Here is a 16,992-nt window from a genome sequence, read left to right on the forward strand (position 1 = left end):
AATTAAAAAATGTATGATTTCAACTATCTAACAAAACACATAAAGAAAAAAGAAAATATTTTCACATAACTATCCTGGCAGTATCTGAGTGGCATAATTATGGGGGCTTGGTGTTGTTTTTTAAATTTTGTGTATTTTTCAAATTTTTAGCATGCATTACTTTTACACAAAAGTCCCAACTCTGGGCTTCTGCCAGGTGTTTGGAATTTGCAAAATGTGGCTCTACCTACCTTCAGGCCCAAGAAGTGCTGTGGGGTGTCTTCCTAGTGGTGAGGGCCTGGGATCATGACCAAGCATCCACTCATAAACATTTAACTCTGAAGTCAGCAGAGCAGCTACAGAAGGTTTAGGGCCATTCATGTTGAAATGCGGGTCTTCCTCTCACATCTCATCCCTGGTGCTCTGATGTCTAACGCAAACTTACTGTTGTCACTTTAGTTTTTCTCAGGTTATGGCTCCCATGTACCAGTCTAGATTGAGAAATGAGGCCAAATGTGAACTAATGGAAAAAAAATAAAAAGACTGATGAATCCATTTAGAAATTAACTGTCCCAGGTTCTTCTTGGTGTCTCTCGAGAGGGCCAGCGTTCAGGGTGCATTGGGTCACCCCCATAGCTCCATGTGTTGCCAGAAACATCCCCCTTCCCTGACCTGCACTTGCCCAAGTCTGACCTCTGCCTTCGAGCCACTTAACATGCAGTTGTAGTTGAAATATCTCAAGGTGACCATACCTCCTCTTCGCAGCTTTTTGTGACAACCAGCAATTAGAGACAGTGATGGCCCCGCATGAGTGCTTGCTTCCTGTTCAGACCCAGACTGAGATGCTCTTTAAAAATATAGCTGCCTAGGCCTCACCCCAGCCTGCTGAATCGGGGTCTCCAGGAAAGAGGCCATTTGTTTTATTTTTAATTTTGTTTTCATCTCTTGCATTCATCTTTTTCTGCCTCAGCTGACATGAGAACAGGGATCATATCCTGAACAACAGCTAGCCCAGAACTGTACAAAGAGTAGTTATTTTATGGCTACGTGTTCAACTGAATTGAATTACACACAGTCAGAGCAAGGGCACGTCTCAGTCCTTGAGTTGGAGTCCTCGCCAAAATGCCGTAATTTCTTTTGTTTGCGTGTTCATTTCTCATACTTCCTAATCAGCAGACGGAAATTTGTTAACTATGGAGATTGCTTTTTATCGTCTTATGGATCTACAGATGGTTTAAGCATCCTGACAAGCAGAGCCTCTGTGAGGACGTGTGGCTGTTATTCTCTAGGGATAGTGCTCAGAGTGGCAGCCAGGAAGGGAGATGGCTCCAGGACAGCAGAAGGAACCACTCTCCAAGGTGGTTTGCAGAGATTTTCAATTACCAGTCACAGTAAGGATCCCTCAGGCCTCTTTTTCTATAGAAATGCAAATTGTGGCCACATTTTGATGGATAGCCCAAGACTGAGATGTAAAGCTACCTTGGGCCTGGCTATACGGATGCTTTTTCAGGGTGTGTATATGTCAGTTTAAGTGCACATGCAGTGGTGTCACTAGAAAACAATGTAGTCATTTTCTAAAAATACTAAATTGGGTAGAACTCAGAGTCTGTGCCCTGATACCTTTATAATCTGGTTGGAAGTTCACCGTCTTTCCTGTCAGTAACATCCTCCCCACTCTCTCCTCGCATTTACGATTTCTTCTAATAATCTATTTTGGCAATTGAGTATGGAAAAGTTATAGAATGTTTCGGGTTATTAATGTGTCCCGTGGTCGTGTCCTGACTGTTCAGGCAGATGCCATAGTTTATATCCAGTTCATATTCCAGTGTCTGGCGTGTGCGTTGGTTGGCTGAGTGAATAAATAAGGGAACAGGGGCTGAGAAGCGCACACTTAGCAGTTTAAAGCCATCCTGACATGTGGTTGTCACTACCTTCCAGTAATATTAATAAAGCAGCAGCAGCGTGCCAGCCTCCAAGTGGGGGTCATAATTGAGGTGCTGACACGGAGCACTTTGTCTCCTGGCGACTAGTGAAATGAGACTCATCCTTTGAAAAGAACAAAGCTTGTCTTGGAACAAGCCGGCCCTTAAGGTTCATTAGCACACACCTGTGGCTCTTGCTTGCTCAGAAGTAATGTTTCCTCTCCAAAATACCCCAAATTACTTTTATTTTCTCATTTTCCTTCTACTACCTCTGTCTCTTGGGGCTTTGTGAAAAAGCCTAACGAGCAGTTTGAATGACAACCTGGGTGCCTCCCTAGGATGCGCTCCTGGCTGCCGCACCCCAGGAGGTGAGCGCTCCAGGTCCCCTGCTCCTACATCCTGTGGCACCTCCAGCAGCTATTATTCTCTGCACGGGGACGAAAGTTTCGTCTCTGCTGTTTTTCCTGCATGCAAAGTAAAGCACACAATGAGTGATGTTATCATTCAGATAACTAAAGCATCACATGAAAAGCAAAATTCTAAAATATCCCAATTGTGCAGTTTCTGTTTGTCTGCACATAGGCAGCTCATCTCATAAGCAGCTGCAGTGGCAGTGAGTGCCCTTGAATACATTACCATATCCCTGGGACCCAAGACGGGTAGGCATCAGCTTAAGAGTGAAAAATGTCTTCGAGAGATGATAATCATCTACTTTGCCTTGTGGTGATTGCTACAGAGAGTCAGGAAGATGGCACCAATTAAACTGTATTCTCGTGGAATTTAACATAAACCTCTGGCACAGTGTTGAGCCAAGATTCTGCACGGCCAGGCATCGGTGGGAGAGGCAGTGCAGCGGGTACGTTCCTAGGGGCAGCTGCATTTTTTGTGCATCACATACAAGCTCAGGTGATGGCTGCAGGTATTCAAGCCAAAGAGACAGCCTGCGTGTGAATCATTGCTTTTTCCCTAGTCTATAAGATTGAAAATAGGCTCCACAATCCCACAGCAGACTGTAGCTTTTGTCCACGAGTTCACAGATTCTAAGCTGCCTCAACTGCTTGCCTCTTTCCTTTTAGTTCTGAAACATCAAAAAGATTAGTTGATGTGGAAAATGTCTGAAGGGACTTTCTGTTATAATGTTAAAGATTTTCAGCAGTGAGTAACGTGTGAGACGTGTTTAAGCAGTCACAGGGAAGTGTTCCCTTTCCTTTAATGTTCCCCAACCAACAAAACTGCAGACTGCTGTGGCTCCTATACGCACCCCCAACCCACCTTCAGAGAATCTTAATGATAATTCTCCAGTATTCTCAGAGCTGAATAACAAATCCCATTTGTTTTCAAAATAAAATTGTTCCTTCCTTTTACCATTTCCATGAATAATTGATAACAAAGCATATGCCGCCCATCGAGGTGGCCTGACTCGCTGATTTTGACTGCAGAGATGTCTCAGTGCTGTTGGAATTTTCCTCAAGGAAGCCTCGCACTGCCTGTTCATTAGCTATGGCTCACTTAAAAAGCAATGCTTTGTCTGTGTTCTTTTGTTCTTTTGTGTTTGTTTTTGAGAGACAGGGTCTCACTCTGTTGCCCATGTTGGACACATGGTCCTCCCGCCTCAGCCTCCCAAGCATGTCTCTGGTCCTTTGTCATTTCCTTCCTCACTGATGCTAAGAGCTTGATGGAGATGCTGGTGGGTTCACTTTTCCCTTGTCCTTTCAACGGTCCCATTCTATCCTCAATCATTGCAGATAGGCCTAATTTAATGGCACCCGTTATTTCTTATTTCCTCCTTCTTCCAACAGAAATCTCTTGATTTAAGCATTATCTGCCAGGCCCCCTCTCACAGCGGTGTGGTGGGAGTGAACTGAGTGCCATGGGCCAGGAGTGTCACAGGCATAGTGACGAGAGGGAAGGGACTTGGGAAAGAATGTGTTACCTGTGACCCCACCTAGGCTATAAACTGGCTGTGTCCCCTCTGAAGGGAGGAAGCGGGACAGATATAAGACCTAGAAGGGAGAGAAAGCTCAGAGGCTTTGCCTTGCCAACTGCTATTTATGTTTTACTCTTCATCATTGCTGTAAGTTGCCCTCCAAAAACCAAATTTGTGCCAGACATGAGTGTGTTCATCAGGCGCCTTGATCACAAAGGGAGGTGCTGCAGTGCTGGGCGCTGGGGGCGGGCAGCTGGCCCGTGTTCCCAGTGGCTGGCTCCCTCGGCAGAGCTGCAGTCCCAAGTGGGCCTTCCTCTGGCCTGAGAGGTGATGGGAAAGCTCAGGTGCTGATGACCTCCCATACTGAGGTGGCAGCTGGACACTGTCCTGCCCTTGCCCAGGACCATCCCCTTCATCGGTGACTTCTGACAAGTTGCTCCTGAAGGAAGAAGTTCAGCAGCACAGCTTTGGTTGAAAGCACAGTGTCCTTGAGGCCACCAGCAGGTTCTTCCCTGCCTTCAACAGAGACCTGTCTCTCTTTACTGTGGCACACTTGACCGACCACTCTAGTCACCAGTGTCCCCCAGACCCAGCCAGCCCGCTGCTCTCTTGCCATGTGCCCTCTGCTTTGGACACTCTGGTTTTCCTGTTGCGGGAACACACTCGGCGGGGTCTTTACAACTCTGCGTCCTCGTGTGTGTTCCTTCTGCCTAAAGTATACCTTCTCCACTCTCCCCGAAGTCCTGTTTCCTCCCCCGTGGTTATCTCTCTGTCCTCTAACCCCCCCCACCCCCCGTTTGTTTGTCAGCCCATCGAGGAAGTCCTCACTAACATTGTCGATAAGTTCTTGGAAACTGTGACTTTAAGGGAAACAATGTATGACAAAACGAATTTTCCCGTAAGCTAATTGATAGAAACAAGAGTTCCTGTGACGTATGTCTGGTCACAAAAGCATTATCGAACTCCCACTTCTAGGTAAACACCCCAAACACTTCTAATATTTAACAATGAAATAAATGTGAGCTGTACATACATTGAAGGAAGATTAATAAAGGCAAGTAAGATCACTGTTTACCCCATTTTCAGTGAATCGGTGAATGCCGGTTGTCGTGGTAATGGGCTCATCAAGGAATGTTTGCAAGTGAAATTTGTAAGTTGCACTTCCTACCAGGACGGGGTTCAAGAGCAATCACAAATCGGGCAGGCTTGCTGAGCACTTGTGTGCATTTGTATGATCAACAGACTTCAGGAATTTTTATTCTGTAATAATAGTCATTCATTCATCTCTTTTCCAATCTGCCTATTCCAGTTCAGGGTCTTGAATAGCTGAGCTTATCCTGGGAGTTCAGGCCACAAGACAAGAACCAACCCTGGCAGGACCCCATCCCGTCACAGGGCACACCCACACTCAGTGCAGCCAGGACACACCAGTGTGCCTAACACGCACATCTTCTGGATGTGGAAGGGACCCCAAGTACCTGGAGAAAACCCACACAGACATGGGGAGAAGGTGCAACTTCACACAGACAGTGGCTTGGCCAAGAAGATTTTTTTCTCATCATCTTTGCAACAAAATGATGTTGAACAAAACAATGTTATTCAAGGACTTGCTGTATTGACATTATTTGCTTATTTTTCTTTCTCACCCAGTTGATAGTATCCAACCCGTTGCCTCATCACCTACCATGGTATAGATCATGGTACCTGCTCATATGTGTTTAGTTTGTGTGTTAATTAACTCCAGCGCACTGCTGGCAACATTACTCTGCTATACAGCCATGAAGGATGGACTTCGTACCACAGGCAACAGCAAGATAACTGACCTACGTCAATCCATACTGATGTAAGTGGGCCCCGCTTTGCAAATGAAGGGTACGAAAGCCCTGAGATTTACCTCTCCTGATTTAGTTCTGCAGAGCAGAGTCTTCTAGGGCATGTGTTCTTACGTGATGCATGTTGTTCTTTGTGCAAACAGTAGAATTAAGCACAAGGTTTGTTTGGTGCAGGACCCTGCCGTATCGCTGGATGGTAGGGACAGCTGTGAGAGTCTAGTCAAAACAGACAGCCTGGGTGCTCTCGGACTGTCCCTTTGGATGGTCCCTTCATTTTCACACCCTTCATGGAGCCAGGTCAGCCCTTACTGCTTCACTCTCCCCCTGCCAGAATGACCTTGGCAGCCCAGTTGGAGATGGCACTGTGAGTTTAGACCTAGAGTTACCTACTGGATGAAGCTTCCTTCTGCTCCTCAACTTTGGCTTTCAAGAGGGCTGCAGGTAGATTTCCCAGCACACAGTGGCACCATTCTTCTTGCTCCCCTCCCCAGTGCTATGGTGTGATGTTTCTAAAGTAAACAGCACTTCCCAGATTAAAAACTTCTGTCTCCCTGCTCTCCAGCCAGGGAGGTCTTCTTTCCTGGAATAGCCCAGGAGACACCCTCATGCTTCCAGCTCCCCCCAGCACCCTCCGCCGGGCAGCTGGGAGCAGTCTGTTGAATCTGGAAGCTGGTTGTGATTTCCACATCTCCAGGCCTTTGCACGCAGAGCGCCTTCTGCTTACCCTGATTGCCCTCTGCCCTTCCCAGCAGGAGCCCTTCTCCTCCTTTTCCTCCCTAGTCCAGCTCCCACGTTCCCCCACTGGGAAAGGTGTTCCCAGCATCTCCCCCACCCACGAGGGACTCTGTCTGCTACCCCTGTCGCTGTGTCATACTTGACTGCTTAAATGTCTGCCTCCTATGCTAGGCCCTCTGAGGGCAGGAACACTGCTCAAGTCGTCCCGGTGCCATGCTCGGCGCTCAGCACCAAGTCCGGTGCATGCTACACATGCTATAAACATTTGCTAATTGAATGGCCTAAGAAGAAAGGATTTACTGAGAAATCCACACACCTATGCTGGGTCCAACTCTCAGAGCTTCTGTACAGCACCTTGACCCTCCCCAGCAAATAATAACATACTTTTGAGTGTTAACTTCCATGTGTGTGCAGCCTCAGCACCTCTCGTGCACCCTTCTTAGAACCACAACTCTCGCCGATTAGCAGGCACAAGTGATCACAATCCCGGGTAGAGGAGGAAAACACACTGGGTCCTCAGCAAGCCTGACTCTCCCACCAGGCCAGGCAGCTGGCAGTGGACCAGGCAGCTAATAAGCCACAGGGAGTCTCCGCCCCGCCCTTGCACATGGTCAGGGCAGGCAGACACTCTTCTTGGGCCTCAACTTCCCAAATAATGAGAGAAGGGGGCTGTGCCAGGACCCTTCCTTGCGTGCCTTTCATGATTCATGGTTTTTCTTTTGGTTAGTTTTTGGAGATTGGATTGTTGCCAAGTAGGTGGTAGTGCCTTGATGATGGAAAGAGACATCATCACCCTCTCCCTACATGTGCTGGCTCACAGCAGGGTGGAGCTGGGTCCTCCCAGGGCACCTCACAAATGCCTGGTGCTGGGTGGCCCCAGAGCATGACACAGCCGGCTCACAGCCAGCTCTGCTCCCTGGATCTCCCTGGTGGCTCTGGTGTGGTCAGCAGGGTCCTGGAGCCATTCCTGGGCCACTCCAGGAAAGACTTCCCGGGCTAGAGGGGGGAGACTGAAGTTTTTAATCAGGGAAGTGATATAATATGTTCCTTTTTCACTTTTCCTGCACATGGCAGTAGATAAAGGGGATCATCTCCCACTTCCCACCAGGCTAGTGCTCTCCTGAGGAAGAAATGGGCCTGTCCAGTGTTGAGAAGACAAAACAGGTGCCTTTCCACATTCGTCCCCTCCCACACATGCTTTGTCAATGTTTCTCACACCTACACACCACTTCTCTTGACCTTCCCTTTCTACATAGATCAGGACTCTGCCCCAGATAACCTAAGGAGGCCCATATGCTTCCCGCCTCCCACAGACTCCTGCCCATTGTTCTGGCTATACAAACTGCCCCAATTTCAACAATATCACTGTCACATACCTCCAATTAGTAACCCTCCCAAGTGACCCCCAGATGCACCAAGAAATTCCAGTCCTGATCAAGACAGTGAAAGGCGCATCCAAGCTGCCTGGCCCACCCTCAGCTTGCTTCTCTTACTGGAGTGAGAATGGCGTCTGAGCGCCCAGTAAAGATGCCCCCACCACCATGCCCCATCTCAAGGCTGCGGGGGGGAGGGTTCAGCTCTCTTAAAAGTGATTTTTTTTTTCACAAGTGATAAGACTCCTATGTTTCTAAAATACTGAATCTGACCATCATTTCAACATATCCCTTGGGGATTGTTTTTGTTTTTGTTTTGTTTTTTTTAAAATCATGACTCCCTATGTAGATATCCTTGGCTTAGCTTGGTTTGCTTATTAAAATTTTCTCCTCCTATTGTTCCCTTTCAGCCAGCAATGTGTGGGATTTTATGTCCTTTTCAAAGAAAAGGAGCCTACACAATTTATTTTATGTAATTGTGTGGTATTCTTCTACACGATGTCCAGTGCGAAAGAAGCCTTGTTCAACACGTGGTGTGGAGGCTGAGAACAGAGTGTGAGGCACAAGTTTCAGGAGCAGGTGTCTGAGCAGCCACCTCCCCCGTTCCTCTGCAGAAGTGCTCCAACATCCAACCAGGCCAGGGCTCCCACCTCCGCTCCTGCCCCCCCCCCCCCCCCCCCCCCCCCCCCCCCCCACCCAGGGCTACTTCCAAGCAGATGGGCAGGCAGGCCTCAAGGCTCAGGGCGTGAGCGGAGCAGGACTGAGTCTCATCCCCAGCGCTCCCTTATTTGACCAGTAAGGAAGGTGACTCCCACAGAGGTAGAGTCCTTTCTTTTTAGCCTATTGGATTGTTTCCTTTATCATTGGTGACTCAGAGGACATGTGTGAGCAATGGTGGTGGTAGTGACGTTTGTGTTCCCTTGTGCGTCTGCCTGGAAGGACAGGGTGTGGGGTCAGGTAGGAGGTTCCTGCTATTAGACTGTCTGGACCAGTAGTGACTGGGGCTTTGAAGGAAGCTGTCCCAGCCTTGTTTCTGTACCACCCAGCTGAGCCACCCCACTTTTCTGCACCACCTCCAGAGGTTCTTCGGGACTCCTGCAGGTCCTGCCACCAGGACACCTGAGCCATAACAATGTGATTCAAAAGCCCAAGGGTGCTGGGCACCAAGCTGCGTACTTAAGTCAAAATAAAGCCTTGGAAGGGCTCCCGAGCTCTAGGAGCGGAGTCCCATGTCCTGGCCCTGAGACAAAAGGAGCAGATGCACCCCAGCCCACACCTCACCCATGTGTGCATGCACTCATTCATTCATTCATTCATTCAGCAAAACACTGAGCGTGCTGTCCACTCTTGCCAAGCACTGCTTTAGCTGGAAACAGACAAAAGAGCTAGCAAAGCCCCTGCTCTCCTGTAGGGAAAGGACACTGATAAGAAATAAGTTAACAAGTAAGGCAGTTTGAGATAGAACAAGTCATTCAGACTCTACCTCAAGCCAGAGAGGGGGAGGTGGGATTGAGAACAGTCCGAGTGCAGAGCGGAAGCTTCAGCTAGACTTGAACGTGGTTAGAAGGCAACATAGCTACAGGCGGCCATTCAGCCCCTGGTAACCTCTCTCTGCGACAAGACTTCAGGCTTTATTTCAAAGCTTTGTATGAGGAATCTGCCACTGTATTTGTAATTTATAAAAAGCTTTTTTAAGATATCATATGCCACATTGTATCATGTTCCCTACAAAAAGTCTTCTCAGATGAAGCATTTTATTAAGAACTTGGAGAAAGAAAAAAAATTCCCGTGTTCTGATCATAAGAACTAAGCTTTCTTTTTATCTTCTTGGCTGCCAAGAAGCTCCAAGAAAGATCTGAATCTCAATTACCACAGCTCTATCTATTCATCTTTATAGCTGGGAGAGAATGTTTATGAGTAATAGGTGTGCCCTCTTCTAATCAGACTTGTGTAGGCTCAAATGGCCTGCTCAAATTTCCTACTACAATACATGTGATCCTGGAATTTTTATTAACCATTCTGAGCTGGGTTTTCCACCAACCTGGGAATAATGAGACTTGATAGGTTTTGGGGGGTTTTTGCAGTTTTTGGCCAGGGAGGGGTTCAAACCCACCACCTCCGGCATATGGGGTCGGTGCCCTATTCTTCGGAGCCACAGGCGCCGCCCATGACCACAGTTTTAATGAGATAATGTACAACATTCCCAGCATAGAATAAATGCTTATCATTATTATCCTCTTTCCAGTGCTACTTCCTTATTTCTGTCTGTTTTATATTCCTCCATTTCATTGTATATTTCTTTTGTTGTAAAATTTTTAAATCCTTTGCAGAAAAAGATAAGTTTTGATAGACGTTTTTTAAAGTTCCATTACCCCTCTGGTGACATAACCAGAGCCAAGTACAGAATAAAAAAAAATAAAATCTGCTCAGGGACTCACATACTATTATATTCTTTCTTCCAACTCAATAATGCCACTTTCTATACCTCATCTGGTATATTTTAATGAAGTTTCCTTTAAGATCTATGTTTTTCACTCATAATTTTTGATTTCTTAGCATAGAGGCAATTTTTAAGAATTTTTTTCTCTATTACATGTATGCCTTTGTCTGCTTTCTTTTCAGTTCTGCTGTATATTCCCAAATAGAAAGCTATTAATGACTTTGTCAGATAGAAACTGACAGAGAAGAATCTTTTGTCTCTGAGTTCTAAAAAAAAAAAGTCCATGTTTAACCGCATGTTCCCTCCCTGGAAGTGATGATTTTCTGCTCTTAAAATTCCACATTCTTACAGAAGATTTTGTCTTTGCTAAGGTGCTATACAAGTATCTTAAAACATATTAAACTCATAAACCCTATTCTGAGATTTTTAAAAACAACAAACAAAGAATATATCACTTAATTAAAAACATTTCAACCATTATGTTGTTAACAAGTAAGCAAAGCCTTGTTGTGTCCGCCACTAAAAATAGAAAAAAACTCAGTAGTTGGACTCTTTGTACAGAGATTGTGTTTAGATTGTTTACAAGGGCTCACTCATCAGACCCACTTTTTCAAGGGTCAATTAAAATCTGTGCTTAACATGGCCCATAGCAGAGGACCCTTGATTACAACTAATAATTGAAAAGTTACAATGTTATTCAAACGATTGCTGATATTCTTGCGGTCCTCATATCCGTTCCTATTGCCCGTCCCCAACAGTAAGAGAAGGTAAAAGACACTTCAGTTACTTTGTGAAATGGAGAAAAAGCTGGGAGCAACTTAATGATACTCGTGACTTCCCCTCCAACCAGAGAATTGGAAGGGGCACCCCTCCCCTTTGCTGAGAAGAAAGAGAAGAGGTCTTCTGTCTGATGAGATTTGCCCTAGAGATTAGGAAGAATGACTGGCTTGTAAAACATTGGAAGAGAGTGGTCTTTTACCCAGGGCTATTTAAAAACAGGACAGAGCTTCATCTATCTCCCACGGTTCAGATGTGAAGAGAGAATGATTAAATTGCTTCTTCCAGCCCGATGAGTCTATAGTGTATGCTAGGAACACTTGTGAATGCCTGGGGAAAATGTGGTCACAAAGAAACCGCACGTTGGGCAATCAAGTCTGTCCACCTGCTGCATTCAAGATGCAACTGCTGAAATTTGCCTAAACATTCTCACCACAAAACAAAACAAAATTTAAAAACAGAATAATGAGGTGAGGTGCTACATGTGTTGACTAACTTGATGGTGGTAATCATTCCACAAAATATGTGTATATCAAATCATCACATTGGACATCTTAAAAGTCATTCAATTCCACTACTGGTCAATTATACCTCAATAAAGCTGGGAAATTAAAAATAAAAAGAAGTAACCATTGTGAGTCTTCAACAAAAACACCTGTTGAGGACATGATGGAGTAGAGTTTTAATACATAACTTTTTGTTCCTATCTTTATTTTCCTCTTTTTCTGTACCATCTATTACTAAATTAAAGTGTTTCTTTATTTTATCTTTTCTTATAAGCCATCTTAAACCCTTTCTGGAAGGAGAAGGGATATCATTGCCTAAAATAAATTGTACAAATTATAGAGTTTTGAGGGCTTTCTGGTGCCAGGAATCTTGCCAGACACAGGGGATATAAAGAGAAGAGAACTTTACAGCCTGGGAGTGAACACGGACACTCGCAATAATACTGTAAGAATCCTCGCAGAGGGGTGGAGTTCCAGTGGACTGTGGGACAGAAAGTCCTACTTTCTTGGGAACAGGAAGGAGGCAATGAGAGGTTTCAACAGAGCTGGCACTGGAGCCTAATTCTGAAGCATAAGTACAAATGCTGCCTGCAAGGATGAATGAGGAGGGTGTGTGGGAAGGTGGGGTGGGTGGGTGAGCATGGTCTTCAAGGGGACTGCTTGGAGGCTGCCCTGCTTATCACAGGCAAATGTCATCATTCTGATCTAGCAATTTCTGACAAATGTCCTCATTGACTCAAGTTTCCTTCTATACCTTTATTGTCACCATGTGAACAATGATCACGAGTGTAATTAGCAGTTTCAGAAGAGTTGCCTGGTTTCCAGGGAACTTTGGTAAAAATACAACAGCAGAATTATTGTCTTCAAAAAAAGAGAAACACTCTATAATCTTTTTGGAGCCCTGATTGAAACCACATGGATCAAAAGCTTTCTCTCAGGCTCCTCAACATTAATGTAAAATCTCCTACTCAGTCACAAACCCTACAAATAAAAAGAGCCCCTCCACCAAAAGTGGGCAGATAAAGCACCTTTACAAATACACTAGACTTTTTAACACTTGCAACTTTGATTTTGTAAGAACGCCTGAAGGGTTTCTTGAATTTAATACACGAAATTAAGTGTGAGGACTCTGGAGTGACATGAAGGATGTCTGGGCAGTGGCTGGGCCTGGATGACTGCCCAAGCCCTGTGCTTTAGTGAGGCTTTCTCCTAAAGTAATATCAATGGTATTTTAGTGCTATATTTTTATTTATTGAGCACCCACCATACTAAAAACCTGATTTGAACTGTCTTGCCAAATTCTGATGACAACCCATTTAGAAATGAGGAAACTGGACTGGGTGCGGTAGCTCACACCTGCAATCCTAGCACTGTGGGAGTCTGAGGTGGGTGTATCCACCTGAGCACCAGAGTTCAAGACCAGCCTTAGCCAGAGTGAGAGCCCATCTCTACTAAAAATAGAAAAACTAGCCAGGTATTGTGGCAGGCACTGGGCTGAGATGAGAGGATCACCTAAGCCCAAGAGTTTGAGGTTGCTGTGAGCTTTGTTATTCCCAGAGTCACAGAGTGAGACTCTATCTCAAAAATAAATAAATAAATAAAATAAAACAAATGAGGAAACTGAGGTCCAGAAAGATTAAGTTGTCCAAGGACAGATGCACAGCTGGGAAGCTGGTCGGAGCTAAACCTGCTTTGCTCGTGATTTAGTCTAACTCATAATCACATAATGATTATTTCATTTAGTTGCAAGTAGTTTTTAGTCTCTTTAATACCATGAGATGTTATTAGTCCATTCAAAGTATGTACGAACTGAAGAAACTTGATGCTCTGGCAGCAATCTTTCTGTTCTAGAGGTTTTACAAAGGTCTCTGGCAGAGCCTCCTGGAGGACTGTCAGTTTACTGAGATCCTCTCTGAATTGCCCAGAATAGCTGCAGTGACTTGAAGTGGGTGGGTGGTTCATGGCTCCCTGGGCTTGAGTGCTTTCCCATCTTCCTATGAGGAGGGCTGGTTTCCAGGCAACACCATGGTCCATCTATTTTCATACTAGTGTAGCGACAAGCATTTTTTTTTTAAATAGGAGATATGGCCCCAATAGTGTCATGAGATGCTTTGGGGGCCTTTTCTGCTTGTAGTAATTCTTCAGGCCCTACAGGTACCACTGATAGGGCCAGAGGAATTCCTAATAACAGGCACAAATAAAGAATGAAAAAGCCTGACCCATGGCCATTAAGGACTGAGGCTCAAAATGCCAACCCTGTGTGCTTTATCAGGTTCATAGACGTTTTACAATGCCCTGGTCTCCGAGGATAGAAAAAGAGTAGGTCTAAATCACTGCTAACTACACATATAATTTAAAGAGCAGACTGGTGCTGGGGTCTGGTCCTCATGGCTGGTTAATAAAAAGTCGATAACTTACATTTGGTCGATGTGCATAAGTTAAGGTCCCTGAGATGTAAACTACATGATTCAATTTAAGGTCTTAATTTCTCTTCTTGAAAACTAGCTATAGAACAAGTATATACTTTAATAGGTTAATAGAATCAAAAAAATGTCCATTTAAATCCCAACTTTTGGCCAGACACTGTGGTTCAGGTCTATAATCCTAGCTACTCTGCAGGGCAAGGAGGGGGGATTGCTTGAGTTTAGGAGTTCAAGAGCAGCCTGGACAATATTGCCAGACCCCATCTCTACAAAAATATGAAATATACTTATCGGGGCATGGTAGCACACACCTGCAGTCCAGCTACTCAGGAGGCTGAGGCAGGAGGATCACTTGAGTCCAGGAGTTTAAGGCTGCAGTGAGCTATGATCACACTGCTGCACTCTAGCCTGAGTGACAGAGCAAGACCCCCTTTCTAAAAAAGAAAGAAGGAAAGAAAGAAAGAAACCCCAATTTCAGTGATGAAGTCAGCATCATCCTTGCTTGCTTCAGGAATGAATCCCTAGTATGAGTTCCATGTGCTGCCTTCCTTTCCATATTTTCAGAGTTACCTGTACCCAGAATGAGTTCATGCTAAGCATTCTTTCAATTCATTTTAAGTGCTCAAAGTTGTAAACAATAAAAAATACATTTTTCCTCTCATTAGGTGTAATGATTTCTATAATAACACTGGCTTCAAGCGAGACACAGTCCTCTGAGACTGGATTTTATTGAAAATCTGAGTATTCAAAGGTTACTAGAATGTCTGAAATCCTTGGTGGAAATCTTAGACAGCCTGGAGAGCTTTGTGGAGTGCAAGGGAGGAGGAGGGCCCGCCTCACCCAGCAGGAGCCGCCTCTACCGGTGCTGTGTGTGGCAACCTGAATGCTGCAGGGATCACAACAGCATTCAATGATAATGATCATTTGCCCTAAAGAAAGATAAAATCAGATTAAATCTAATTGATACCAGCAGCCTCATCAATGGCACTTTGTGTGGGGGGGTGACATCATCAGGGCTGCTCCATATGCCAGTCTTTCCTGCAGCCAGGAGGGTAGAGGCAGCAGGAGCAGCGGAGACTCCAGCAGAGCAGAGGGGGGCACACAGGGCGCCTTGGTGAGCAGAGGGGGGCACACAGGGCACCTTGGTGCTCTTGTGTCTTTGTCCTTGCTCAGCCTGTGTGAACTCAGAGCCGCAGCCTGAGGCACGAAGGTGATGCTGTGTATGGCGTTTCAGGTCTGCCCAGTAGGGCACTCACCCTCTGCTCCTTTAGCCCAGCACATCCTATTTCGTGTGAAGACAGTGACCAAGCTGCCACGTGTCCTGACCCCTCTCACTGTCCCTTTGCTCCCACAGAATCTGTACCAGAACAGGTTTCTAGGCCTGGCCGCCATGGCTTCTCCATCCAGAAACTCCCAGAGCCGACGCCGGTGCAAGGAGCCGCTGCGCTACAGCTACCACCCTGACCAGTTCCCCACCATGGACATCGGGGGTGGCCCCCACGGCGGTGTCACCATTCCCCGCTCCACCAGCGACACTGACCTCGTCACCTCTGACAGCCGCTCCACGCTCATGGTCAGCAGCTCCTACTACTCCATTGGGCACTCGCAGGACCTGGTGATCCACTGGGACATAAAGGAGGAAGTGGACGCTGGAGACTGGATTGGCATGTACCTCATCGGTGAGTGGAATGTCACCTGCAGCCCTTATGAACCCACGGCAGAATGGTCTCAGGAATGAGGTTTGGGCATTCAGCGAGTCAATTCATAATTCACTTTCACATACGCTTTAATATTTTCATAGACTCTATAACACAATTAAAATGCATGATCAACTGTATTACACACCAGATTCTAACACACTAAAGACCATCTTCCGCAGAGCAAACAATAAGGCCACGAGATGGCAGGGTGAGGTGTGGTTAAACACAGATGTTGGCACCATCTGCAACTATGGAAGCTCTTCTTAAGAATAATGGATATCAAATGCCTGTTTTGTAAACTAAGTGTTTAGAAGGCTGGAGTAACACCATGCACCAACCACTGCACAGGCACATCTACACACAGGTGATTTCACTTATGTTTCCGACATAATCTTCACCAGTTTGATCAACATTCTTACTGCTTTGTATTCAAAAGACATCCTGGGATTACACCTCCAGTCGTGGTGCTGGAGAAAGTGGACTTGCTTCAGGTAGAACTTCTTAAAAAAAAAATTTGGAAGTTTCAAAGTTGAAAGCTTCTTTGAAGAGTTTTTCTGTGCCAATAAACCAAATTATGCAAAAAATCGGATGCTAAAGTGTAAAACCTTTTTGTAAAGGTTTTACTATTCTCATTGATTGGTTTTAAAAATAAATCATACAAATTTGAAATTGTGAAAATAAACCTACAAGAAAAATATACTTCATCTATTTTATATGATAGAATCAGGTGTGATGGAAATTTATGTGAAAGCCGAGGTATAGTTGTTGGGGAACCTCAGTAGTCAACAGGCACGGCCAAGGCAAAGCCTTCCACCCTCAGCCTGTGCAGTGTGCCATTTGTCTGTTTAGACAAACAACACCACTGACATCACATATGGCAAGAAGTGGGGGATTGTCACGAGTAGTTTACAACCTGTCCTGATTTCTCTGAGGGAAATATTTTTGGGTCTCTTGAAGGTTTGGCCATTAGGTTGGTTAGTGCATTTATAATACACACATTATTATACAGATGAATAATTTTTGAAATTTTTACAAAACTCAGGTGAGTCGTGACTAACTGAGTTGGATTTCCAAATAGTTAAAAATTTAATTTGTTTTTTAGAAAAGGAGTTCTCAAATGACAGTAAATATCACTGATTTGGGACAGAGATTGCAAAATAGCCCACCAAGCTATTTTGTTTAGTCTACATTGTTTTGTTTTAAATCTGACGAATTGGCTCGGCACCTGTGGCTCAAGTGGCTAAGGCACCAGCCACATACACCTAAGCTGGCGGGTTCAAAACCAACCTAGGCCTGACAAACAACAATGACAGCTGCAACCAAAAAAACGCCAGGCGTTGTGGCGGGCGCCTGTGGTCCCAGCTACTTGGGAGGCTGA

The 16,992-nt window shown here is 45.3% G+C and overlaps 1 protein-coding gene across 2 annotated transcripts in view; it reads left to right on the forward strand.

Moving 5' to 3' along the window:
* Window positions 1-16,992, forward strand: part of HECW1 (HECT, C2 and WW domain containing E3 ubiquitin protein ligase 1) — a 419,352-nt gene that overhangs the window by 159,717 nt on the left and 242,643 nt on the right. For both annotated transcript variants that reach the window (XM_003797550.2, XM_012809965.1), the window contains one exon: window positions 15,269-15,593. In XM_003797550.2, the coding sequence (XP_003797598.1) occupies window positions 15,269-15,593 (325 nt within the window). The remainder of the gene's footprint in view (window positions 1-15,268; window positions 15,594-16,992) is intronic.

Source organism: Otolemur garnettii, unplaced genomic scaffold, assembly GCF_000181295.1.
Source record: "Otolemur garnettii isolate 467f Iridium unplaced genomic scaffold, OtoGar3 scaffold00119, whole genome shotgun sequence".
Lineage (NCBI taxonomy): Eukaryota > Metazoa > Chordata > Mammalia > Primates > Galagidae > Otolemur > Otolemur garnettii.